The sequence below is a fragment of the Pleurodeles waltl genome, chromosome 2_1 (genome assembly GCF_031143425.1).
Source record: "Pleurodeles waltl isolate 20211129_DDA chromosome 2_1, aPleWal1.hap1.20221129, whole genome shotgun sequence".
NCBI lineage: Eukaryota > Metazoa > Chordata > Amphibia > Caudata > Salamandridae > Pleurodeles > Pleurodeles waltl.
The window spans coordinates 318,545,063-318,570,883 of NC_090438.1; the positions used below are offsets into that span (position 1 = coordinate 318,545,063).

The 25,821-nt window shown below is 41.8% G+C and overlaps 1 protein-coding gene across 3 annotated transcripts in view; it reads right to left on the minus strand.

Annotated features, from left to right (window-relative positions):
• The window catches only part of PLS3 (plastin 3), a 355,067-nt gene that overhangs the window by 64,295 nt on the left and 264,951 nt on the right, over nucleotides 1–25,821 (minus strand). For all 3 annotated transcript variants that reach the window (XM_069212548.1, XM_069212549.1, XM_069212550.1), the window contains exons 9-10: nucleotides 22,981–23,076; nucleotides 15,017–15,212 (exon numbers count right to left, since the gene is read on the minus strand). In XM_069212548.1, the coding sequence (XP_069068649.1) occupies nucleotides 15,017–15,212; nucleotides 22,981–23,076 (292 nt within the window). The remainder of the gene's footprint in view (nucleotides 1–15,016; nucleotides 15,213–22,980; nucleotides 23,077–25,821) is intronic.

Consider the following 25,821-nt stretch of genomic DNA (forward strand, 5'->3'; position numbering starts at 1 on the left):
CTGTAGACCTGATAAGGGGCCTAAATGTCACAAACAATAACCCCTCTAAAAGAGTTCAGAGGAAAAACAGTCATTCAACTGCAATACCTGAAGTAGTAGTACCTTAGGGCATCTTCGTTCCTTGGCAACACAGCTAAAGGCCTCCTCATCAGTGACCCTTGCTGATTGCACGTCACACTTGAATTGCTTCCTACCCACCAGTCAGTCTCCCTCCTTGCCTTCCCACTGCTCAGCCACAGATAACAGTTCAGTTCACCAGATAACAAAACACAAAAACAACTACAGTTAACCCCTTTAACCTCCTGACCACAGAAGACTTCATCAATGCTGCAAACACTTGTAGGCCAGCAGAATCACCGGCAGACCAACAGGGACATAGCTTCACGGAGGGTGAATGGGATAGGACTGCTCCCGTAAATAACTGCATTCTTGGCTTGGCAGTTGAGCCTGGGGGCCCAGAATCGGGTCTGCTGCGCCTGCGTTGGTCTTTCCCACTTGTTTAGTTGGGAAATGTGAGATTCACATCAACCAAATCTCACCAATTAAGTTATGTCCCTGCAGACGAATGTCCTCTTAAATAGCTCAGTAGCCTATCCACCCAGAACTGTCAACAATTCCTTGATTACAGGTATCTTACAAAAGGAACACTAATTGTCTTACAAAAACCTTTCCTAAAACAAACAAGCCTTGAAACAAGAGATGTTTTTTTTACTTCTGGTCACTAACAGGCAGTTTTAGTCAACAAAGATAGAAAGATCTGCTTTAAGACCAATATCTGCACTGGAGTACTAGCAGGCTTATTACTTGAACTCTTCATAACCTTTGATACTACTCAATCCTAATCTTCTACAGAGATTTCAAAACAAACATGGGCAAACTGAAGCAGATTGCATATTTCCTATCAGACAGATCATCATCTCACTTTACCCCTTCAGGTCAGCTTAATTCAATTCACAACTAATGTAACTAACAGTTTTATTTCCTCTATAGCACTAGCCTTAGCTCTCCACTGGACCTAATCTCCCTTCTTCAATTTCAACTATTACTGTTATGCAGATAATATACAAATCACATTTAAGTATGAAAACCCACCCATCTGACTTTGACTCTTATGACAAATGGACAATGCTTTAAGTGGTCAAATAAAGGAAGAACCCTAATCAAAGGAAACTAAACATGTAACAAATCGAAATATTCATAAGCAGCAAAAGGATCAACTACCACAAGATCCTCAGCAACCTTGTCCGCTACCAAACAACTCAGCCAAGTGAGAAACAGAGTAACCACAAACTCCAATCTTTCAATCGTATTCAGATTGGGTTTGTCCACTATGTTTAAAGTGCACAATTTGTCATTTTTTCCCCCCTCATATTGACAATAGAGATAGCTTTGCCCGCATTGCTTGAAATATATGACCTGCACCACGTGCTGCTAGTGTTAGTACACACCTCTGAAATTCAGGTATCGTTGCGTCCTCGCATGGGGTAACTAGTAAATAATGCTTTCGCGTATTAGGCGAGAAGGTCAGGTCTGTGTAGGTATTTGTACTTCCAATGAACATGAAAAAAATGATTATGCTCTTCCTATCTCTCTCTTTCTCTAAAGCCCACCCTTCGGACCTGCTGAGAAGAAGCAATGCATTCAGTCTACCACCGCAGTCCCCCGCTGATGCAACTCTTGGCCATACTGTGGCCCTCCTAAGTGACTAATGCCTGTCTTGTCCTACAAGTCTCCACTCCAAGGCTGCTCACAGAAGACAGTGTGACAGGAGTCAAAGTATCAAGATCTCAAGCATGGGCAACAGCGGACTGTGTAACAGGAATTTCTGGATGGGCAGTGACCTCATCTAGAGGAACTGGAACGGCTTTTGTGGAGATGTAAGCTCAGCCATCTTCACAATGTACTTAACATGAAATGCAGATGACAAATGTTAGAAAGCACAGCAGTCATACTGTAACAAGGCTCAAGCCTACCAACTACAGGCAGGCATTAGCTGAAGAGTCCATAACCAAGATAGTTTCATAGCTATGGATGAACGCATTTCATCACAAGTACAAAGACTTTCTGGTAATTTCCTAGAAATATCTGCTCCATTGCTTTCCACATGAAATGTATATATTGGCTTGCACAATTGACGGCAGGGACAGAAAGACTTGGCAGGAGATTCGCTGCTGGTGGTGTCACACAAAATACTATCTTATAATCTTGTACAGTTTCAAGGGAGAACATGGTGGCCATGTTACCTTGGGCTTACATACAAGGATCAATGTGGGCATGGAAGCATTTTTAAATGTTTTTAATTAATTTTTATTTTTTTAAAGAAATTGACATATTTTGATACCTTCCATGTTTAGAAGCTAAGCTACCTTCGCCCTATCACCTGTGCTGCACACAACTGCTCCCTGGTAGGTAGGTGTGCTGCAGCAATGCAGACTGGCTTTTTTGCTGTTAGGGAGTCCACCCCTTTCCAAGGTGGTCTCAAAGTGAAGGACCAAGCTACTATCACTCACAATGCCAGACATCCCCAGCATCAAATGGCTGTCCTATGTGCAAAAAGTCAATGGCAATCCAACAAGAGTGCACGGCTGAAAGTTTAAAAAAAAGAGTGCTATGTTCTGTTATACTGGGAGTAGGTGGGAACACAGACAGTGGGAGTTGGAAATAACTACATGGAAGGTAAGAGGAGACAAGCACCTACTCAGAGGGTGGGCGGGGCAAACAACAGAAAGGAAGCAAGCTTGCAGGAGAGGCATGGGCAAGCAATACAAATATGTTGTGAGGTTCCTATTTTGATAAGACGACTGCAAGTTTAGGGCAGCAGCACCACCGAGTGCGAGAGACTTGGTCAACCTCACACCAAAATTATGTAGATTGTGCATTGAGTCTAGGGGTTCTCTTACTCGTATACAGAGGCTTGCTCTAGCAAGCCTGAGGTGCTCTTTTAGGGGGTACTGTAGTCGAGTAGCCTTAGGCTTATCAGCGAGAAGTGTTAGACACCTGCAAATACACACACGGTCAATAAATGAGACAACTCAATACGGAGATCCACACCAATTTACAAAAATAACGAGGATCGTTATATAGGTTTAGGCACCAGACTCAATACCATCAGGTAAGTACGTTTTGCATGAGAAATACTTAAAGGTTTCAAAAGTCAAAACTTAGTGCATTTTTCAGACGCTGCAATCTTATACTATGAAGGAAAAACAACAGGTATAATACATTACGGGACTAATCTTCTGGACTCAAGGTAAGTATTGGGTAAGGCTCAAGACCACACCAACAGGTCACACTGGTCAGCAGAGCTGCAGCACTGTGTTGTTTGCCCGATATTAGTCGATGGGGATTGGTCCGGTTGAAAAAAGGCTGCAGATTTGGACTGGGAGTTGACTGTCAGAGGGCTCAATTATCCTTAACTCAAGCATGTGCTTACTTCAGCTCTACCTCTAGCCTTCAGTTGGTCAGACTGTCTGTATATTTTGCTTTTGACAGGCAAGTGGTCACATCGTGGACACACAAGTTAGTCTGACCAGGGGTGAGGAAAAAAGAGCTCTGCAAACTGCTGTAGGACTTGCCTACAGTCAGCTTGCTGCTGGGCAGTGAGGGCAACTGAAAAGACCATTCTGTTACCTGGCCCAACTTTAGGCCTGAGGGAAAGGAGGTCAGGGAGAGGCTCACTATCTTCATCCTCATTCTCATCAGTGATCATTAGCATGGGCACATCAGCCCTGTCATTAAAGAGTTTTAGGCAGTTGACATGGATGAGCCTGTGAGGGTTCACTGGGGTCCCTAGGTCAACCAGATAGGTGACCTCACTCTTCTTCTCAATGATAGGGTAAGGGACACTCCATTTGTCCTGGAGTGCCTGGGGGCCAAAGGTTTAAGTATCCACATCTTCTGCCATGGTTGGGAATCCACCATGGCAGCCTTTTGGTCATACCAGAGTTTCTGGAGCTCCTGGTTGGCCTCATGGGTTTTGGATGATTTTTCCATGTACTCAGCCTGAACATAGGCCAAGCACTGCACAATGTCTTGCTTGGGCACTTTTAGAGGTCTCTCCCAGCCTTCTCTCACTAGACACAGCGGTCCCCTTACAGGATAACCAAACAGAATTTCAAAGAGGGAAAACCTACTCGCTTCTGTGGTACTTCTCTGTGGGTGAAAAGCAAGCATAGTAACAGGATATCCCATCTCCTTTTGAGTTTTTCCAGGGAGGCTTGAAAGCATGCCTTTCAGGGTTTTTTTGAATCCTCAACTAAACCATGTCAAAAACGGGACTTTCCTACAAATCTGAAAAGGGCACTATAAACAACGAAGACGGGGTACACACAGCTGAACACTGGTCGAAAAGACATTGACCAGTCCTCATTAAGTTCTTCCAACAGAGATAATCATAAGTACTGCATCATGCATTCACAACACAGTGGAGCCAGTGGGAGCTCCATCACGCTGTTTGGTCGAGATGGGGGCAGCAATTTGAATCCAAAATAGCAACAGCAATATACCGCCAATTAGTGCCAGGACAATCTGGAAACTTTCTAAAATACTAGAAAACACTAAGTAAATGTCTGACTGTATTACTCAAAAAAACAATCTGGAATGTACTTACAATGCCAGATCCAAAAGCCTTTTAAAAAAAACAAAAGTGTACAATCCCTGCAGTGTTAGATGCTTAAAAATGTGACTCACCAATTCACCAAAGTGTCTTGGAAAGTTTGTATTTAAAAGGTACTGTATCTCAGCTGACGACCTTGCCACTTGCAGGTCAGGTCTCATGGACAGATGTGAGCGCTATGTGTTTTTGAAACAATAATGCCTTTAGTTTGCTCAGCTTGTTGAAATTGACATTCAAAGTAGCAATGTGAGGCCACACGTTTGCTACTCAAATCTCGTGTGGGAGGGAAAAGTAAATTTCCAGAGCAAGTCATTATTTAAAAAAAAAAAAGAAATCACATATAGGACACCTGCTCTCAACCTAAAACAGCCTTGATCAATCAGCATCAAGTAACTCTCATTCAAGAGTAACTGAAATACTTGGCAGACCAGAGAGACTGGAATACCGTTCAAGCAAAAGCAAACTTAGCTGCAGGATGCATTACAAGCGCCATGCAATGCCACTTGTTTGCAAACCACTGAATGGCTTACAGACGTTTCACATTAGCTACCGCTAAGGAAAACCTTTTTTCCCCCCACTCGTGCATCTGAAATCTCAAGGCAATTCCCACACCTCATCAATATAACTCCTTCCTAAATGTTCAAACCTGCCAAAAGGCAAATGTTTCAAACACAAAGTGAATTGAAATGAAGATATTGGCAGCAACATCAATCCATGTATTAACCACATGATGATGGTGTTTTTGCTACTATAAAAGGCAACTTTTCAAGCTTTTCTATATGAAGCATGGTGCAAATAGTTTCATTCTTCAACATTATCTACTGTCAACGTGTAAGGTTGAATGCGGCAAATAACGCATTGGAGTCTACGAACTTCCAGGGTACACGAAGTCCAACTCAACTGCATAATAGACCTAAGCTGACTTTGCCCAAGATGTAAAAATGGCATATTGTTTTGAATAATGTCAATAGCAGAAGACAGAATGTTTTTTAATGTGTATATGTGAGTGGACAGAGCATGCATACCATTATTGACAACAGCTAATGCTTGGTCTAAATTCTCCCTATCTATTTGCCTTAAACGAGCCGCAGCTTCCAGATTTCGTTATATACTGCATAAAGACATCTTCTGGAGCGTTGTTTTTTAGTGACATAAGAAGTCTTGTAAGACTACATCTATGGAAAGGAGAGAGAAGCGTTCTTTTACAGCTGTTAACATGGAGTCTTACAACCATTGCTGACATAACTCACCCACACTATATGTGGTGAGAATAACAGAGTGTTGTGTATCAAAGGTCCGGTCTGCTCACTCTAAAGCCCTGCATGAGGTTAATAAAACGTGCATGACAACCATTTGTGTCCACTGACCACAATAACTTTAAGGACCTGTTGGGACCTTAAAGTGATAAATTAAATGTACCGTTCTGAACCATACCTTTGAGCTGGTCTTCGGAAAAATTCACAAGCTTTTGCCAATTGTCAAATTTAGCAATTAAGGGAATACTGGACACATTAATTTCTTTTACTTTTGCTAACCCAAGGCAAGTTGTTTGCTGAACAGTGAACAGTGTTCTTTAAGAAAATCATTAGTAAGAGAATTAAACAGGTTTTAAATAAAGCTTCCACACTTTGTACTTGCCAGTTGTTCGTTCCCCAAACCGTTTTTCAAACAACTGTATTTTTCCAAATAATCATAGTCTTTTATGGCCAAATGGGAAACAAATGAATCCGAATAAATTCATTTAGTATCTGTTAACAATAGCCTCCTTGCTTCTGATATGGGTCATTTGAAGTGATATAACTCAGTATTTGCAGCATCATGCCCAGAAAAATAGGTGAACTTTTCACACATATGTTTGGCACTCCCCACTGCTGGAGTCGGACAATGATCCCATTATGTGTAACCGGAAACTATTCTTGAGTGTTAGCTCTATGTACATAATGATGTCAATAATAATGGTAACAGAACATGTCCCCATAACATGTGGTTTTCATGTACATATCTTCACTTTCAAACACATTACAATATATAAGCTCAGGAAGCATAGAATCAACTTTTAACATCTCAGCCATCAGAAACAACCCCATATGTAATAATGTCATTCATAGAAATTTTAAAAACATATGATAATTGGATTATTTTAGCAGGGCCAAATATATCATATGGAGCTTTATCCCTAACAAACCCGTCAGGAGCTGGAACAGTAGGAATGTGCACAAGGGTCAAGTCTCTTCGCAGTTTGTGGGAAGACAAGTCTTCAAAACCTCATCCACCAGTTCAACAGCAGACCGTTCAGGAAGATAATGAACATGTATAAGCAAAAAGAAGACTATGACAAAACCAATCCGTAGAAGAAAGGTAAGCAATGTCAATACTATCCACAGGTAATACAATGGACGAATCAGTTACGTGCATTTAAGCCAGTTAAAAATCTTGCATATGCTGTGCGATAGTCTATGCTGAAGAACTTGAAAAATCATCTATGTCAGCAAAATACCCAGGTGACGTTTGTGCAAAAACTAGAGCCGGTGCAGGTGAAAGTGAACTGGTAGTTGTATCCAACAGGAGGTTCGTTGTAACCAATCCCTTCAAACTGTGATGCATTTGTAAACTTCAGATTAACATTTTGGACATTTCTTGTGCTTGAAGTGGTTACTGGAATCAACAAAAGTTAATTCTCCGCCCTCCCCAACTTCGGAGAAATAATTTCAGCCTTGTTTTAATGCTTGAAGAGGTATCTCCTGCATGGTAGTCAGACGGGAAAGGGAATTACCCAGGAAGCCTTGTAGCCTACTGTGCAGGATCAGCCACATGGTGCAACTTTAGGTGATCAATGGAGACAAAGTGTTTGTCTTTGGAGCCAGGCAATGGTGGCATACTAACAGTTCCTGTACCCTATATTCCAAAAACCGTCACTGGTAGAATGGGTCAAACTCCTCCTTCACAGGTATCTTTTCTCGAACCAGATCTTGAATCCCTCATTCCCAAAGTGGTAATGTGCTGAAAAATGCTCATCTCAGATCAGCTGTAATCCTTGTAAGACAGTGACAAGTTAATTTATGTTAAAAGGTGTTTCTGCTGCCACAGTGTCAAGACCATCAAGATCTGCGATATAAATGGGGATGCCGAACAGGACTTCATAGAAGGTACGACTTCCCAAAGATCTCATGCTCTCAGGACTCCATAATACCATAGCTGTTAAAGATTCTTTAAAGTCTTAGTTTTTTCTTTTAACAATTAAATTTCCCTATGGAAGCTATGGTGAAGAATAAAGCACTGCTACTCCCAGCGTTCACAAGGCATCCCTGTAAGAGCCCTAGAGGCACTGGTCCAAATGGAAAGCATCAACTGCATATGTCCCGACAAAGACTTGCAAAACCTTAATAACAGTGCGAGCGTCAGCCAATTGTTGTGGCCACACACAAAGAAATCTGGAGCAAGAGTCTACTATTAGTAGAATGTATTTGTATGCACCATCTGAATTTAGGGGACCGCAATGGTCCAAGTACACACATTGCATAGGCTTGTTTGAAATTAATAGGGGTGTCTGCGGTGGGCGCTTGATGGTGGAACATTTTATTTGTTGACAGATGTCATAGCTAAAGACCTACTGTTTGGCCTGTTTGTATAGACTGTGCCACCAATACTGTTTCTGTAAAAGTGAAATGGTAGCTGCCACACCAGCATGGGCAGAAAAAACACCCTCATGGGATGCTTTGATCAGTTTTAGCCTATGATCTTGGTTGGGGAACACACAAACCCCCTCCCTTGGTATGGTTACAAAGGTAATGTTTTGGGCACTTATGTGGTAGGAAAGTTTAGTTGGGCAGGCTTTTGGTAAAGGCTTGCAGTCAGCCGAAGCATTTACTGCAGCCAAAATATAATCATCAATCCTCATATGGGAACGTGTTATCAGCGCAACAGTTGTTGTAGCAAGCACAGATTTTGTGGCTACATCAGCAAGTGAATTCCTTACAACGTGTATTTCAACATGTTGGTGGCCCAATGTATGTGTTACATAAGTCTGTGGCAGTTTGCCTTTTAATTCTGCCACGTTCCCCCACACAAATGTGTGTTTTATGGTATTTCCTTTTGAATTTCTGAACCCATTAAGGGGCCAGTGCTATAAGTTTTCATTAAAAGACTGGACACAATAATACGAATAACACAATACGAATAACACACAGTGAGTGTGTGGGTTTCAGGATACGCATGTTGCAGTGCAAAAATCAATACTTTAAAACTCAGCAAGTTGTGTGCTCTCAAGGGAATGCACGTGGTTTTGTTGAAGGCAGAATTCACCATCCCTCATATCTTCACAAATGGTTGTGAAAGCTGTGGGATATTGGTGTTTGGTACCTACAGCTGGTTGAGCTGAACCGTAAGTAAAGCTAATATACCTGTAATGGTCAAGAGGCATGTCATTGGTGGCCATGGGGTACTCAAGTTCATATTGGAGAAATTCTAAGTTTGTAGTTTGGATTAAAAACAGTCATTATCAGCGGAAGTCAAGGAGGTAGCCCATTGTATCCAACATGGATGTAATGCTTTTTAGTTTGGAAGGCTGACTTTCGTAACCGCCTCAAGGGCTGGGATTGGGGTAACGACAATGATGCACTTATCCTGGGCTAGTGGTCTCTCCATGATGACAGCCATCTGAACTACAGTCAGTATTCTTTCTGTCGGGGCAAAACACATTTCTGCATTGGTATGTAAATGTGATTTGTACACAAATGGTACTGTGTCACCGTCATTAAATGTGACATATGTGGCTCTGATGGCACCCGGAATGGACCGGATTACCAAATGTGGTTTGTTTTTACATGTGTGCAAGTGTTTCGCTTCAAGCATGTCAGTTTGTAGCGAACTAAGAAAATGTGTATGTTGTGGTGTCCAATGTTTGCTTGAGAAATCTGGATGAATAAAATCAAGGTGGTTTTATGCATTGTACATATTCTGGTATGTATGTTCTGCCAAAAATAAGGAATACTAGCAAGGATTGTAGATTTTTTTTAATATTGATTGGTAGTTGTGCACACGTCTAAGAAATGTAGTGCCAGACTCTTCCCTTCATTTGAAAGCTTGTATCCCAATAACGGGACACTGAGGAAAGCAACTGTCGTTTTCATAAAATTGAATTTAGAGCCCTGATCGGCAAATCAGTGAATTAATTCTACCCTGGACAAATATGTGTTGAGGTCATCATCTGTCAGGTAAATGTCATCTACATAGTATAATGCCTCGGGATCAATATCAAGTGTATTGATGTCACAAGGGCTGGGAACAATCTTGGGCTGTTCCTATATCCTTGGGGAAGTCAGCAAAAGTGACACAGAGCCTAACGCAGAAAGTGCACTTACATCCCAGCTTTCAGTCACTAGATTTTTGCTGAAAAACCCATTGAAAATATCCGTTTTTTTTTTTTAAAGAACAATGTTTGAACAAGAGTTGTGCCATGTGAACTTTAAATGGCAAATGTGAGTGTACGACTAGTATGGCGTCTGTAATCTAAGACTGTTCTGTAGGAATGGTCCAATTTAGCTACGAGAGCAAAGGGTTATTCATGGGTGACACACAGAGTTCAACTACTCCCTGGTACTTGAGTTGTGAGAGAATTTCCCCTCGCTGGGGCTTTAGCATCATGTTTTATTGGGTATTGAGGTTGTACTTGTGTGCTGGACCATAATGGTATAAAGTGTTAAGGAGAATCCTTATCCCAACCCACATGCTTGCAGTACAGCGCTGAAGTCTCTGTCAAAGCCTAACCTGCAGTGTAGGCTTATTTTACTGGATTTGGAATTAGGACTGCAAAAGACAGCAAAATGACACATCTTCCCCTTATGGGAGTGTTCTAACAAATCTGGTGGACAATCTTTTTTCTGCCAGTAGACTATCATTGGTTATTGTTAATCTTTTTCAGAAAATTACTTTAATTGTGCACATAATGCCCCTCTCAATTTGAATTTGTAGACCCTATCAGGTTAAATATGGGGGGGTGGGGGGGGGGGTGGGGAGTTTTGTCTGTCTGGGATTTTGACTTCAAGGTAGTCGTTAGTTGCAGTCACATCCAGAAACTCTTGAAGATTCTGGCGGACTACTGTGACTTCTCCTGCACTGTCTAGCAGAGTCACTGCCCTCGTCTTCTTCTTCACTAATGTTCTCAATATGTATGGCATACTTAACTGAAACCCATGCAGCCATCTTTTAAAATTGGCATTTTTGTTGTGGAAGTTTCTCTTCCTTTTTTATCATGACGTCAGATGAGCTGTGAGTCCTTCTTTGGTTTCATGTACTTGCTCCTACGTTCTGACTGCCCACCTATCTCGTCCATTTGTTGCACAGTCAATGTGAAGGGATCCAATGGAAAGCATACTGTAAAAATTCTGTTTAACTTGGAGTCCCTTATGGGGAAACATCGTTTCTAGCGCATTTGTTTTCTCTGCAATCCAAAACAGAATTTCTTCAGGTTTGGTGGGAACCTTACCCATAATTGCATTGATAGTTATGGGTTTATCCCTAGTGTTGCCAATTGATGTGCAGCTGGAGCAGCCCTCGCTGGGGCAGTATTCAGAGTTCACATTACAAATTGCATAAAGCCTCTATATATTCTAATTAGATTATTGTATAGTGGGTGCAGATCTGCTGCCTGTACTTTTTGTATATTTGGAAATGGTGTGTAGGGAGCTAGAACTGGCCATGAGGCCCCTTCTTAACATGCTCATTATTGTGTGGTAGGGCACCTTGAAACCAGTTATGGTGTTCTTGGTATGTTAATGGTATTTCTAAGTTTTGATAAGCTCTGTATTGTGCATGTGTGTTGGCTACAGTGTATAAGTGAAACGTATTTGTATTAGCATTGACTGCAGGAAAAGTGACCCATGAAGAGTAAGCATCTGTTTTGTACACTTGTGTGCCTCTACCACAAACGTAACACCTCCGCCCCATTAGAAAGCCCATTTATAAAATAAGATTCAGAGGTAGAACCTTTTAAAGTTCAAGCTTAAAACAACCTACAGACTAGTAGAGGTACTACTTATACAGGTGAGGAGGATTTTTCCCCAACACCACAGACGTCTCCATATAAAAGGTGATTAGGGCCCTTTTGGCATGAGATAGAATTACTCAGGAGATCTGTTAAATAAATACCTGACCTAATATTGGTAGCTCCAAGTTGTGTGGTTCCTATTTTGGTAATAAGAATGCGTGTTTAGGGCAGCAGCACCACCGAGTGTAGAAGACTGAGTCAACCCCATACCACTTGGTAGCTGTCAGCCTAACTCCTGGCTAGCTCGCAGTGCTTCACACACCCCTAACTCCTGGCTAGCTTGCAGTGCCTCACACACACCTATCAGGGGAGAGGTGATTCATGGCAAGGTAAACCTGACACTGACTTCTCAGGTAAGTCATGGAAACAGATCATACCCCTTTCACTTAGTTACTCAGACATTCCAAGGTAGGACATGAGATGCAAACTGGATTTCAATGCACTTACTGAAGCAACTGCATCTTAAAACAAAAAGCATGTGCTGCGATTATAAGGCAGATGAAACATAACACTGTAATAATCATTACAACCAAGTAAAGAAGATGAACAACCCCACCATGTTGTGTAATTCTAGAAAGTGCAGGGATTCTAGAGATTCCTACCAAACCCTATGTCTAGATTTTAGAGCACAGTGGTTGTAACCCTTCTACCTAACCCAAACTAAGGGAGTAGCCCCTACCCCATACCTGAATAGAATAGCAGGGACCTGCCTGTTGTCTGGTTGGCAATCCTCTCGGGAAGCTGAAGAGTCAGTGCCAGGATCAGCAAAGCTGCATGTAGTGTGGTACGCGTCCCAGGATGGTCATGACTGGAATGCCCTCAACCTTCTCTAGACCTATGTGTTGTTTCTATCCTTGACACATACATTTACGTCGGGCCCTTTCTCTGAACTCTGTATGGTTTTATTTAAAGAACTGGCTCCTGAGCTGGCAATACAAGTTGGAATATCATGTAACATACATGGCAGCCTTGGACAAAGGTACAGATTATATGTCAAACAATGGCTTGATAAAATGTGCAGTGTGAACTCTGCCTTCCCACAAGAGGCAGTTGATAAAAAATGAAAAATAATTGTCAATAATAAGGCTTTGCTAAAATGAGTAGTAAAACATGAATAAATGTGCACGTTATAAAGGACAAAACCAGGATACTAAGTTAAGATAAGGGTGCCTAACCCAGGGTCCTTACAACAAAGACACATGCATTCTCCCGGGTGTGCTTCAGAAGAAAGAAATGGTAACACCCAAAACACAAGCAGTGGAAGGACACAAGTATGCTCATGCTCCAGGACCAGGTCAAAAAGAAGAGGATGGGGCCTGCATATGTTAATAAATCAGAAGCAAGCAATAAGACTGACGAAGTCAACCAGTGGTACTGGGTGGGGTCTAAGCCCACAGTAAGCTAACAAAATGTCTTGCAAGCAAGAGTGCCAGTGCTCTCAGGCCAGATTTTAAAAATGTAACTTGCTTTGTTACGTAAGATGTTAAACTTATTGAATACAGGGAAATATATATATATTTTTTTAATTATTATTATTATTTTCTTTTTTTTTTTTTAACAATTGTACATATGCTCCGCTTTGACCCAAACATGCAACTCAATTGGAGTGCAATTCCTGGTGCAATGCAACAGCAAATATGAACCACAGAGTCTACGCTATATCAGACTTGTTTTTGAGAAAAAAATAATAGGCTACTTATCTGTATCTGTAGTTTTCCAGCAATGGAATATCAAATATATCCATGTCTGAATTTTTTTTTTTTTTTTACAAAAGTCCGACTGGAAATTCTCAGTGAGTAAGATTAAAAGGATACATATTTTGGACTTCATGAGTGCTCAATACAGCAATTTTCATCCATGCTTCTGTTCTGCGCAAGCACTGCCACTGGGCTAATATGCAAGAGTCTCAGCATCTGATCAATATTCAAATATGGCTATGCAGAGAGGTTGGCATGTCACTGTAGAAGTATCCCAATGATGAAGACCTACACATACATGTGTCACATTATTCTCAAGTATTAAATCTTTCAATGATTGACTTTTCTTTCTTGCCCCAATCAATATTACCCGGGAAGTCAGTTAATCTGAATAAATGTTTCTGAACCCAAACCTGCCTGTCGGTCTTCAAGCAGCAATTATGACATCCATACCCCTCGAGGGCTCACATATGGACATTTTAGAAATTATTGTGAGCGACATTTGATCAGAACCTCTGAATAAGTTGTACTGTAGTATCTTTGTAAAGTGAGCATATACTCGCCGAGAAACATGCAAACTCTTTTCCCTGCACAATTTCCTCGGCAGAGTAAGGCTGAAATGCCATGAGATTGCTGCACTAAAATGATGACAAGGCACTGATCAAACCAAGACACTGATCTGATGCTGTGAAACCATGTGCACCATGGGGTGGACAAATCAGTGATGCTTAACATCAAAATTCTTTCACTACTATCTTTCACAAAGCCTTGCTACTTTCCTAGAGTAGGATTTGTTTTTCACTTACATGCATTAGAAGAACCGGAATGAGGGATGTTCCTTTGGTAATGGGCTTCCTTCTCACAATATATACTAAGACTATATAAGCTGAACTACACAGGTGCTTCTTAGTACAAGTCTGAGACTCTTCGACAAGCCTATGGTTTGACTTTGCAGATACCATTTTATCTCTCAGTAAACAATTGGTATATTTGTAATGTTTTCCTATTAATACAGTATTTACAAAATATTGTCTATGCCTACATTTTGAAGTATCAAACAGCATATATGTATGTCCTTGACATTTCATAATTGTATCAGTCACACAAATGTGATGGGAGGAATGCTTGGAGAAAGTCTAACCACTGACAATTGCTCAGAGTAGCAATCCAACCCATTGTTTTTCACCCACAGTGCCACTTTAGACAAAGGCCCCCTTTTGCAAATTAGTACTCACCCTGATCGTCTAGGCAGCAATCCATCCCGAACTGCCAAACGAGGCCCTCTCTGGAAGGGAGCACAAGCAACCCCAGAGCAGTTTCCATCTTGTTATGCTTCTCTAGCCAGGTATAGCTTGGATCCTATGGCACATCCATTGCTCACTGTGTCATAGAATCCAATCTATGCATCACTGACTAGGCACAAGTAGGACGAAACTAGTTGGGATGGCTTGTGGCTGTATGAAAACTTGTGGCCTCTTTACATCTTCAAGATGAAGAACTTGGGTTGCTATACAGAACACGAAGTTGAGGCAACACAAATATGATATATCAAGGCAAGAAACAGCATGCTTCACCGAAACCTAGAACAGATTTGCTTTGTGTCTTTATTTTACATGTGTGTTTCTCACTTAACGTTGTCTGAGCAGGCATCAATCTTACCTTCAAGCAGAGTCCAATCGATGTCCTGATTTTCTGGCTTAGTAAGTGCTGGATATTTGTTGAACAGGTTGGCAACAAAAGCTAAATTCAATTTAAGATTACCACTGACCACGTCTGCAGGAGTGACAAACTGTCTGCATCCCAATCGGTCGGCCTGCTGCAGCATGTGTTCTGCTCTCTTTAAATCATCTTTTTCCTGAACATAGAATGAGAATTGTAAATTAAAACAAAAATGTTTGGGAAGCCTCAAATTAAATTGCATTCTTAAACATGCGACTAGAGGACAACAGAACATTCTCAGGTAATAAGAATGGCAATGTAGTCAAACAGACACCGTTTCTAAACATTCAAACAGTACAGACCTTTTTCTAATGAGTTTACATCTTTCTTTAAAGACATATTAACACAGGTGAAACCTACTACAATGACTAAGACAGCTCATATTTGCACATCTGAAGGAGGGAGAGCAAACAGCAATATCCTGCTAACACAACATTTTTAAGGCATTATATGGCGCTGTTACAATATTAGATGTTTGTCTTGAAGTACACATTTTTATGTGCCCAAAACTGCTGATGTATTCCGAAATGAAGAACACAAAGCCCTTTATTACAATGCCCTATGAACGAAAGGGACGTGTACACCAACTTTCTGTGCCCATGGGGCACTGCTTTATTACAGAACTGGATGCAGACAAGGCTACAGACGCTTGTGCAGCCATCTTGAGAGGGGTCCCTCATTTGAATGAGGGTGTGGTCTCATGCAATGAGGAAATCACTTTGATTCTGCACCCGCTGCGGCATTGTGTATGTGGAAGCAGAGACCAGGAATTCAATAGAAGGCCAAATAACTGCATTCCAAAAAAAGTTGGCAGACAGTCAGTGAGCCACGGGAGGGCAGCCTGCTGAAGGGGAGAAGGGAGGGTGACACATGGACCCCCCCCTCCTCCCCCACCTTCAAGTGGGTGCAATCACTCACTGCACCCACCCATACAGGGATCTCTGTCACCACCTTTGGAGTACAGTGCAGTTTTGGTGCTGCCTGTACTGTTCTGTCTTTCGCTAATGCGCTGCCTCATGGTAGTCAGTTTGCATCTGTCCTAGGGTCAACCTAAGGTCCTGTTTCCACCTTGCACACCAATCTGAAAATGCACTGTGGCGCAACAGTGCAACGGGTTTATGATCTGACCATGTGCTTTTCCTCCACTGAAAAATATAAAATTTAATTAAATGGCTGGTTTGTAAAATTCATGTAATTTGCTTTTGAGTATTTCTACAAATATTATGCAGAATCCAAAACCAGCATGTACCACTATATTTTAGCAAGAAACGTGTGCATGCAAGGATGCATTTCGAGCAAAAAACTGTTTGCATCAAACAGCTGCTCCTCGTATTCTGGTCATTTGAGTTATTTTTGTGATAAAACTTAGTATAATGGTAGATTTTCAGGAATTTCACATAATTTTAACAAGATATTTGTGAAATTATGCAATATTATTCCGACATAACCGCATATAATTTTGAAATGTCTGAATGCCACACCAAAAACATATTGATTACCCTGTGCAATTTCCCTACATTTTGTGAGAGGATGTATATAGTTAAATGGTTACTTGTTTGCACTATTGACTAAATAAATAGTATTGAAAGATATTTTATTAATTTATATGTACATTTATTCAAAGAAAACAACTGCTACTTAGTTGCAAGTTACTTTTATCAATTTTACACCACATATAATTCTCTGCATTTTATTCTTCATGAGCTTGAATATTCGTTTGTATTTTCTGTGATGAGCCTTCAAACTTGATGCATCTGGCGATGTTGTGCAGTATAAATAAAAAATGCTACCAGGCTGCAAAAATCTCAGAATTTTACTGACAAAGTTTGAATTGTACATGCACAACTGGAGAATCCTGTTTGACAGCAAATAATTATTTACTAGCAAACTTCCAAATGAAGATTGTGTCTAAATCCGTGGATTGGGCACTTAAAATCACGTGATATTCAGAACTAATTGCCTTATTATTCTGTCTCATATTGTAAACACACATAATGTAGATGTGTGTGAATCCTGCTCTGACTAGTACATTCCAAATTGTATTTTAGACACTTCACTGCACTTTGTACAGCACCTTGTGTTTGATATGTTTGTTTTAATACAAATGTCTATTGCAAAAACGTCGTACTGTTCTTCTGAACAAGGTTTACATTACATAAAATATGTTCCGTAAAATAATTCTAAGATAAATCTTTGAGGTCACAATGAAGTCTGCCAAAAGCTAAAGAATCAAACAGAGTGTAATGAAGGTGCAAACCACTTATATAGAAATGTTCCTTAACAATATAATGGCTGAGATAGGGGGCTTAGTACTTCTCACTATGAAATATTAGGCAAGATCTGTTGCACGCTCTGTACTTTTTTACACCTACAAGTGGCTGAGCCTGTTTGACATCGGTTTTGCACACCCCTTATAAACAAGCATATGGGAACCAGCAAGACTGGGTTGTGGTTGCTGAAATCTAAGGAGACTTATTAAATAAAGCCACCTTCAATGTTGCATTATGTTTTACAGACAGAGAGCACTATCACCCAGCATGGTATGTCGGAGCTGAGAAGGTGTGAGTGTAGCCAAACCTAGGGTCTATTGGGAATACTCAAAAAGCCGGGTCTTCAGCCTTTTGCGGAATTCAAGAAGGGAGGATCAGGCTCTTATGCGTAGCAGCAGGTTGTTCCACACTTGAGCAATGAAGGAGATGGCTCGACCGCTGGGTCTGATTTTCCATATATATGGGATGTGTGCAAGCAGGAATCCAGATGAGCGGAGGTGTTTGAAATGTTTGCTAAAGTAGATGTGATTATTGAGGTATGCTGGGGCTTATGTTGTGCCTTGAACGAGTGGGTGAGGAGTTCGAATTGTGCTTGTGTATGGGGAGCCACTGGAGCTCCTTCAGGTTTCGTGTGATGTTAGCGCGACATGGGAGTGTTTTGAGGTTACTTTAGCTAGTACACAGGCACGTTATTTTAGCTTAGATCTGCAGCTTGTGCCTTTTCACTCCGATATATGCAATTGTATTCTTATTGTTATTTTAACAGAAGCATTATTTTAGTGGAGATGTTTTTATTATTTTATCAGCTTGTCCTTTGACTCAGAATTCTGTTATTCTTTTCTCTGCACAACGTTTTCATTCTGTGCTTCATTCAAGGATGCACATGATAGAAGGGAATTCCAACCAGTTGCCATTGTATGCTGCATGTCGCCTTTGCAGAGACGTAACGCCTTCCCTCCCTCCATGTGGCAGGATTCTCACTAGACCAACAGACCTCTTTTTTTACCTACAATCACAGGTATGGGAGATGGGTTTCTACCGGGAGGGGGTCTGATGGGCAGTGTTAGACCTGACAGCCTTAGGGTGGTCACCCCTAACTTTTTGCCTGCCTCCCTCCACTTTTTGGACACTGTTTTTGCTGGCTTTTAGACTCTGCGCACTTTACCACTGCTAACCAGTGCTAAAGTGCATATGCTCTCTCCCTTAAAACATGGCAACCTTGAATCATACCTGATTGGACTATTAATTTACTTATAAGTCCCTAGTAATGTGCACTCTATGTGCATAGGGCCGGTAGATTAAATGCTACTAGTGGGCCTGCAGCACTGGTTGTGCCACCCACTTAAGTAGCCCCTTTCCCTTCTCTCAGGCCTGCCATTGCAAGGCCTGTGTGTGCAGTTTCACTGTCACCTCGACTTGGCATTTAAAAGTACTTGCCAAGCCTAAACCTCCCCTTTCTCCACATATAAGTCACCTCTAATGTGTGCCCTAGGTAAACCCTAGAGCAGGGTGCTGTGTGGGTGAAAGGCAGGACATGTACCTGTGTAGTTTACATGTCCTGGTAGTGTAAAACTCCTAAATTCGTTTTTGCACTACTGTGAGGCCTGCTCCCTTCATAGGCTAACATTGGGGCTGCCCTCATACAGTATTGAAGTGGTAGCTGCTGATCTGAAAGGAGTAGGAAGGTCATATTTAGTATGGCCAGAATGGTAATATAAAATCCTGCTGACTGGTGAAGTTGGATTTAATATTACTATTCTAGAAATGCCACTTTTAGAAAGTGAGCATTTCTTTGCACTTAAATCTTTCTGTACCTTACAATCCACGTCTGGCTGGGCTTGGTTGACAGCTCCTTGTGCATTCACTCAGACACACCCCAAACACAGGGTACTCAGCCTCACTTGCATACATCTGCATTTTGAATGGGTCTTCGTGGGCTGGGAGGGTGGAGGGCCTGCTCTCACACAAAGGACTGCCACACCCCCTACTGGGACCCTGGCAGACAGGATTGAACTGAAAGGGGACCTGGTGCACTTCTTAGCCACTCTTTGAAGTCTCCCCCACTTCAAAGGCACATTTGGGTATAAAACAGGGCCTCTGCCCTACCTCATCAGACACTTGCTGGAGAAGAAACCTGAACCAGAAACTACATCCTGCCAAGAAGAACTGCCTGGCTGCTCAAAGGACTCACCTGTCTCCTTTCTACAAAGGACTGCTGCCTTGCTGTTGGCCTGCTGCCTTGCTGAACTCTTGTCTGGCTGTGAAAGTGCTCTCCAAGGGCTTGGATAGAGCTTGCCTCCTGTTCCCTGAAGTCTCAGGACCAAAAAGACTTCTCTTTTTCACTTGGACGCTCCGTGCGCCGAAATTTTCGATGCACAGCTTGTTCCGCGGCGAGAAAAACGCTGCACACCGATGCGACGCCTTCGGGACGACCGGAACGTCGACGCACGGCTTCGCAAGGACAACGCCGCCCGACCTCCAGAGGAGAAATCGACGCGACGCCTGCCGTGAGATCGTAATTTCGACGCGCAGCCCCGCAAAACGACGCGCAGCCGGAAAACAAGCAGGAAAATCCCCGCACAGACTCGGGACATCTGGTAATCCCCGCGATCCACAGAAAGACTGTCCGCACGCCAGAAAACGACGCACGACTTCCCCGCGTGAAAAATAACGACGCAAGTCCGTGTGTGCTGGGGAGAAATCGACGCACACACCCTTTTTCCACGTATCTCTTCTTCTGTGGCCCTCTGAGGAGATTTTCCACTCCAAACCAGGTACTTTGTGCTTGAGAGAGACGGTTTGCTTTTTAAAGACTTAAGACACTTTATATCACTTTTCAGTGATATCTCTACAAATTCACATTGCAACTTTATTCGTTTTGACCTACAATTATCCTGATAAATATTATATATTTTTCTAAACACTGTGTGGTGTATTTTTGTGGTGCTATATGGTGGTATTGTATGATTTATTGCACAAATACTTTACACACTGCCTTCTAAGTTAAGCCTGACTGCTCGTGCCAAGCTACCAGAGGGTGGGCACAGGATAATCTTGGATTGTGTGTGACTTACCCTGACTAGAGTGAGGGTTTTTGCTTGGACAGGGGGTAACTTGACTGTCAACCAAAAACCCAATTTCTAACAGGCAGATTAGGTCTTACACCGTCAGGCGAATGTACAGATTATTTGTTGTGCAGGTAGGACCTCTAGAACCACTGTTGTGACAGTATGGTGGGAGTTTTCCTATGGTTCACTTTCCTTGTCCCCGCTCTGCCTTTATTATGTGTTATTATCCTTATAATCGCAATACATGCCTTTTTACATAGAATGTAGTTGATTCAATAAAACCTATTGAACCTAGTCCTGCTTCTGTTTTGCCTTTGTACGTTTGAGACATATGTGACTGAGAGAAAGGGGTAAGATCTGTTCTACCACGGTTTCCCTCAGAAATCCAAAAGTTATGCGAAAGGCTGCCACAAATCACCTTTTACTCTTTGGTACTGGTGAGGTGTTGCTACCTGGCCTGAAGGGTTAGGCCGACAGCTGTCACATGGTGCAGGATCAGACTCAGTCCCCCACTCTCGATGATGCTGCCGCCCTAATCCAGCAGTCTCGTTACTATAACAAGAGTCTCTATGACAGGATATTGAGAGTGATTCTGGCTAAAGAATTCTGGATGTTTTGCAACCGTTGGGTAAGTTTTGTTTGTTGATTCTGGCATAGAGGGCATTCCCGTAGTCCAGCTTGCTTGTGACCAGGGTGTATGTGACTGTTTTCCAGGTGCTAATTTGGAGCCATTTGAAATTCTTCTTTAGCATCTTCAGGGTATGGAGGCATGGGATGGTGACAGTGTTGACTTGGGCAGTCATGTCAAGTTTGCTGTCAATCTGATGACCATCTTGAGGTTCTTGGTGTGGAAGGTGGCATTGGGTATGACTTTCCTAGCCTGTTAGCCCCAGGTGCAGTCCCACTGTGAAGTGCTCTTCCAGGAGATCATTATTTTTGGTGATGTTGGTGCTCAGTTTCAGACAGCTGGTCTTCGTCGAGTGGGTGATTTCAGTTCTCCAGGCATTGAACTTGATTGGGGTACTGGGCCATCTTGCCCGTGAGGAAGAGAAAGAGCTGTGTGTTGTGAACGTGGGAGAGGATGTTTGAAACTAAACCAATGAGACTGAACAGTCTGACACTATAGTACCCAGCATGACAAGTTAAGGGAGCCTGTTTTTCATTCTTGACAGACCCAGCTCTATGAATAAAGTGTTAAAAAGTAATGCACTCTGTACTGCAAAATCAGATATTGGGCTTGGGTCTCTACTTATCATCAGACAGTCCCATAAGAGAAAGCACCCATAATCAGAAATGTGAAGCTGCTAAGGATGGAAGACATACGAGACTTGCTAGCTAAAAAAAAAAAGCAACAAACCATCTCCTCAAAACCACCAGCCATGGCATTCCTTACATAAGTGATGTAAGATGAACAGAAACCCAAAACTAGAATGTTTACAAGCCCATCTCCTTGGACATGTCAAGAATGCTAGCCAATGGCATACAACTGATTGAAAAAATATATCACAGCTGGGAAGTCTGGGAACTGAAAACAGTGATTTAACCCAGAGTAACACATCTGGAAACAATGCCAGGAACCTTGTGAAATTTAGGATTATGACCAAGACTGGGGATACATGTCTGAAGGAGAAATATATTATGGAAAGATGTTAAATCGAAGGAATGTTTTGGCACAACATTATAAGAATATGGCTTACAGAGGCCCATATGCCATAAGGGTCACGGAAGGCAAACTCAACAAAATAAATTAACAGGGCTTGGGGAAGAGAAGGAAGAAACTGTTGTGCACTCACAGTGAGAAAGTTGGAGAACCAAGCATAAGCCTCTATTTTGCAGTGGATAGTGATATGCTGATGGATCATTTCCAAATGACAATTTTTAGGTTTCATGTCAAAGTTGAGTTCTCAGTCTACGATTCAGTTTCTATAAATCTTTTAGCATTATCTTCATCCTTTAGTAAGTGTTTTGATGGACTAGGTTTTATTTATTCTTTCAATTTCTAAAGTAAGCCAACATTTTCACAAGGATAACAACATTTTACTTTAACTTTATTGCTAAGCAATCAATTTAAATAAAGTACTGTGACCTATAATAACCTATGTTCGTTTCACTGGAGAAGCCTTTGGGTTGGAGCACAAAGGATAAGCAGTCAGCATGCAATCGGGGTAATCAAAAACGTGAAATAAAATCAATGCAGAAATACATGAGAAAGATAAAATAATGTTTGTGTAACAAACTAATGCATTTACACAATTAACATTTGGAGCCCAGTTGGTGAGAAACAGACTATATGATTACAAAAAATGTGTCATCAAATTGTGTAAAAGTGTCCACTTAAACAGGCTCTCAGGAACTGTGTAGGCAGGGGGCAGTGGCCCACATTTGCAAACAGCAAAAGAATAGCAATCATCAGCCGACTTTTATGCAAGACACTGTGGGTGCCTTTTCAGAGCCTACGCACAGTAGTCTTAATGTAATGCCAAGGCTTTCCCAAGCTCCCACTAGATGCACAAGCTTTACCATCAATGTACTACAACATGTTACTACAATAATACATTATACTTACACTGAAACCAGACATGTTCATGTCTATCCTTTCCTCGCCTTCTTTCTGACCTTTGGGTGCAATCTGGTTCAGAAGATGAAAATAGGCTCTGGAATCCTGCAACATATTGAAAACTGTTTTAATGCAATGCTTTTAAACTTGCAGATTTCACTTTATCATATTCTAAGCCACATTCTAAAAATTGGCTGTGTGTGCTGCAAGTAGAGCTTTGTAGGCCTGCATTACAACAAACTTCAATGTAACAGCTGTGGTTGGACAGAAGAAAAATAAAGATATAAGGGAGAAGAAGAAATACACTACCATTCAAAGCACCCGCATACCTACATATTGCGAGTACAGCTTATTCTTGGTGGTGGTGGGGGCTGGGGGGGGGGGAGCAGGGGCTGGCGGTGGGATGGCGGAAAGAGTTAAGAGCAGTTTCAACTTGAGACCGATGACATCACAATGATTTTAAATGGAGAAATTAAAGTGGATGAGTCATGAGTCTTCTATGGGCCACAGATGTATCTTTTTCATGTACATCTCGAGACACTCCGTTCTCAAAACGCTACCCAAAAAGATGGCAACACTTCTGTTGGCAGTGCTACAATTACCTATTTGTCCCACCAATGACTCCCTTTGCAGGCGTATAATGAAGTACAATTTTCGCAGCAACTCTTTCTGCAGAAAACCTGATAGTCATGAAGACTGAGAAGAAACAAGTTAAAAAATGTAATGCTGTCCGCCAGACTTGTGAGGTTTGGCCATTTCCTACCAAACACCAATCGGCACAAAATGTACATTTGTTTTAGTCAACGGTAGGGACGCACGTCTCAGATGGCAAACTTTCAATGCATACAAAAGAGATTTAAAAAAAAAAAAAAAAAAGACTTGGATGCAATCATCCAGCAATGACCTTTGTTTTAATATAATTTCAGAAGGTGGGGAGCCTTCCCACTTCTACAAAAGTCCATTCCTTTAATGTCTTTATTGTGCATCACAAGTGGTGGCTTTTAACCTAAAAACCTGTTCTAGGCAAGTAACAACTTCTAAGAAAAAGAAATGGAAGACGCCATTGATACAAATAGGAGTATCAATTTTAGATGCCAACAAAGATAACATCGTTTTTTAAATGTTTAACAAGCTAGAAAATTGTAGAAACGTTTTGCAGAACAAAAAGTCTGTTTTGCCTGAAACACTTTGCGCAAAAATACCGCTTTTGAAGAGTAATTTTCGTGAGGAATTTCACCCACAGTTGATGTTTTGCAGTGGTGTCATGTTGGCAAATCTTTTCTTCTGGGATTATAGTTTAGCACACACCCCTAGTTGTAGCCTTACCTCTTGTTGAAAGAAGCAGCTGCCAGCCCGGGCTCCAAATTGCCCATTCAAACTTAGACCTAACTCAGTCCCATTCTGCACATTAATGATGTTAAATTAGGGCAAGATTCTATGTTGAAATTCCACAAGCTCAAATTTAAAACAGCCGAGTTTGTATTGGCGAGCTCAACTTCTGCTTTAGATGACTTCATTTGTAGGTCTCACGTCAGACAGCACATGCACTTGTCTGTTGCGAAACATGTTATCTTACAGTGGGCTTAGAGCCCGCCCACTACTTAACACTGGTTAGCTTCACTGTTGGTTTGCTTCCAATTCGACACACATGGGCTCTCCTTCCTCTTCTGGTGTGAGTCCCTCCCCTAGAGCATGGACCTATTGTGTCCTTTCGCTGCTCCATTTTAAAGTACTACTTTTTTATATTTGTTTGAACACTACAAGGGTGTGTGCATTTTCCTCAGGTCTCCCTTGAGTATGTATCTCCTTCTGCAAAGCTCGCTATCCATGTGATTCACCCTAATATTCCCATCTCTCAGTTTGCTCCCTTCCGTTGTTTCTAGCGTGCTCCCGTTGCTCCCCCAACCTCTGTTTCGCTCTTAACTCGTGTTGCTTTATCTTGCCCTTGTGTCTCTCACTCACTCCCACTCCGTGATGTGCTCTCTCGCACTTGTTTGCTTCTTTGCTGCATCTGAAACTTTTGTGTTATTCATAGCATGCCGAGATGGAGCCAATCACCTCTTCACATGCAGAACAGGCTTGGCACATGTAAACATGTCTGCAGCAAGATTGCAAGTAAATCAATGCTGCCGGTGTTCATCACAGATCTGTGGTGATGTGGACCGTGGCAACCACTCTGACGGTACTGTGCCCAGAAGCAAGTGCATCTGCTGTTGGGCTACACTATGGTTATTCTATACATTTTCCAAAAGGGGGTGTGCTGTGTACGTGCATGTTTTAAGCTAATGGGGCAAGATAAATGCTCTTGTGTAAGAGCAAAGAATCTGTCGGAATGTGTATCTTGCGTCTATAAATTAGACATAGGTAAAAAAAAAATCCTTGATTCTTAAATGGAAACAAAAATCCAGCAATCCCAGCCTCCTTTCATTCAGCAATAAAAGGGGCTAAAAGCAGCTGCCTTTTATGCTTTCAATTATCCCAACATTAAACAGTCGTTTGGGCTCTTGGCTGGCAAGAGGGAACCACGCTCAGACAGGATGTTGGCATCACAGGCTCTTTACGAATTTCCATGTTGTGAGCATGGTTCAATCACAACAGTTTGGGTCAAGGATGGGATGGGTTGGGGCCCGGCTAGCAATGCGAAAATTGTTAACGAGGCTTTAATGCCAAAAGCCTGCCAGAGCGTGATTCCGTCTTGCCAGGCTAAAGTCCAACTGACAGGCTCAGAACCTCCACCTCAGGCACAAACTTTAGAACACACATTATAACAGAATTCTAAACCTGCATTAAAGGCATAAAAGCTTCCTACAAGCACGGGCGCAACAGAGATTTCATAACGAGAAGCTTATG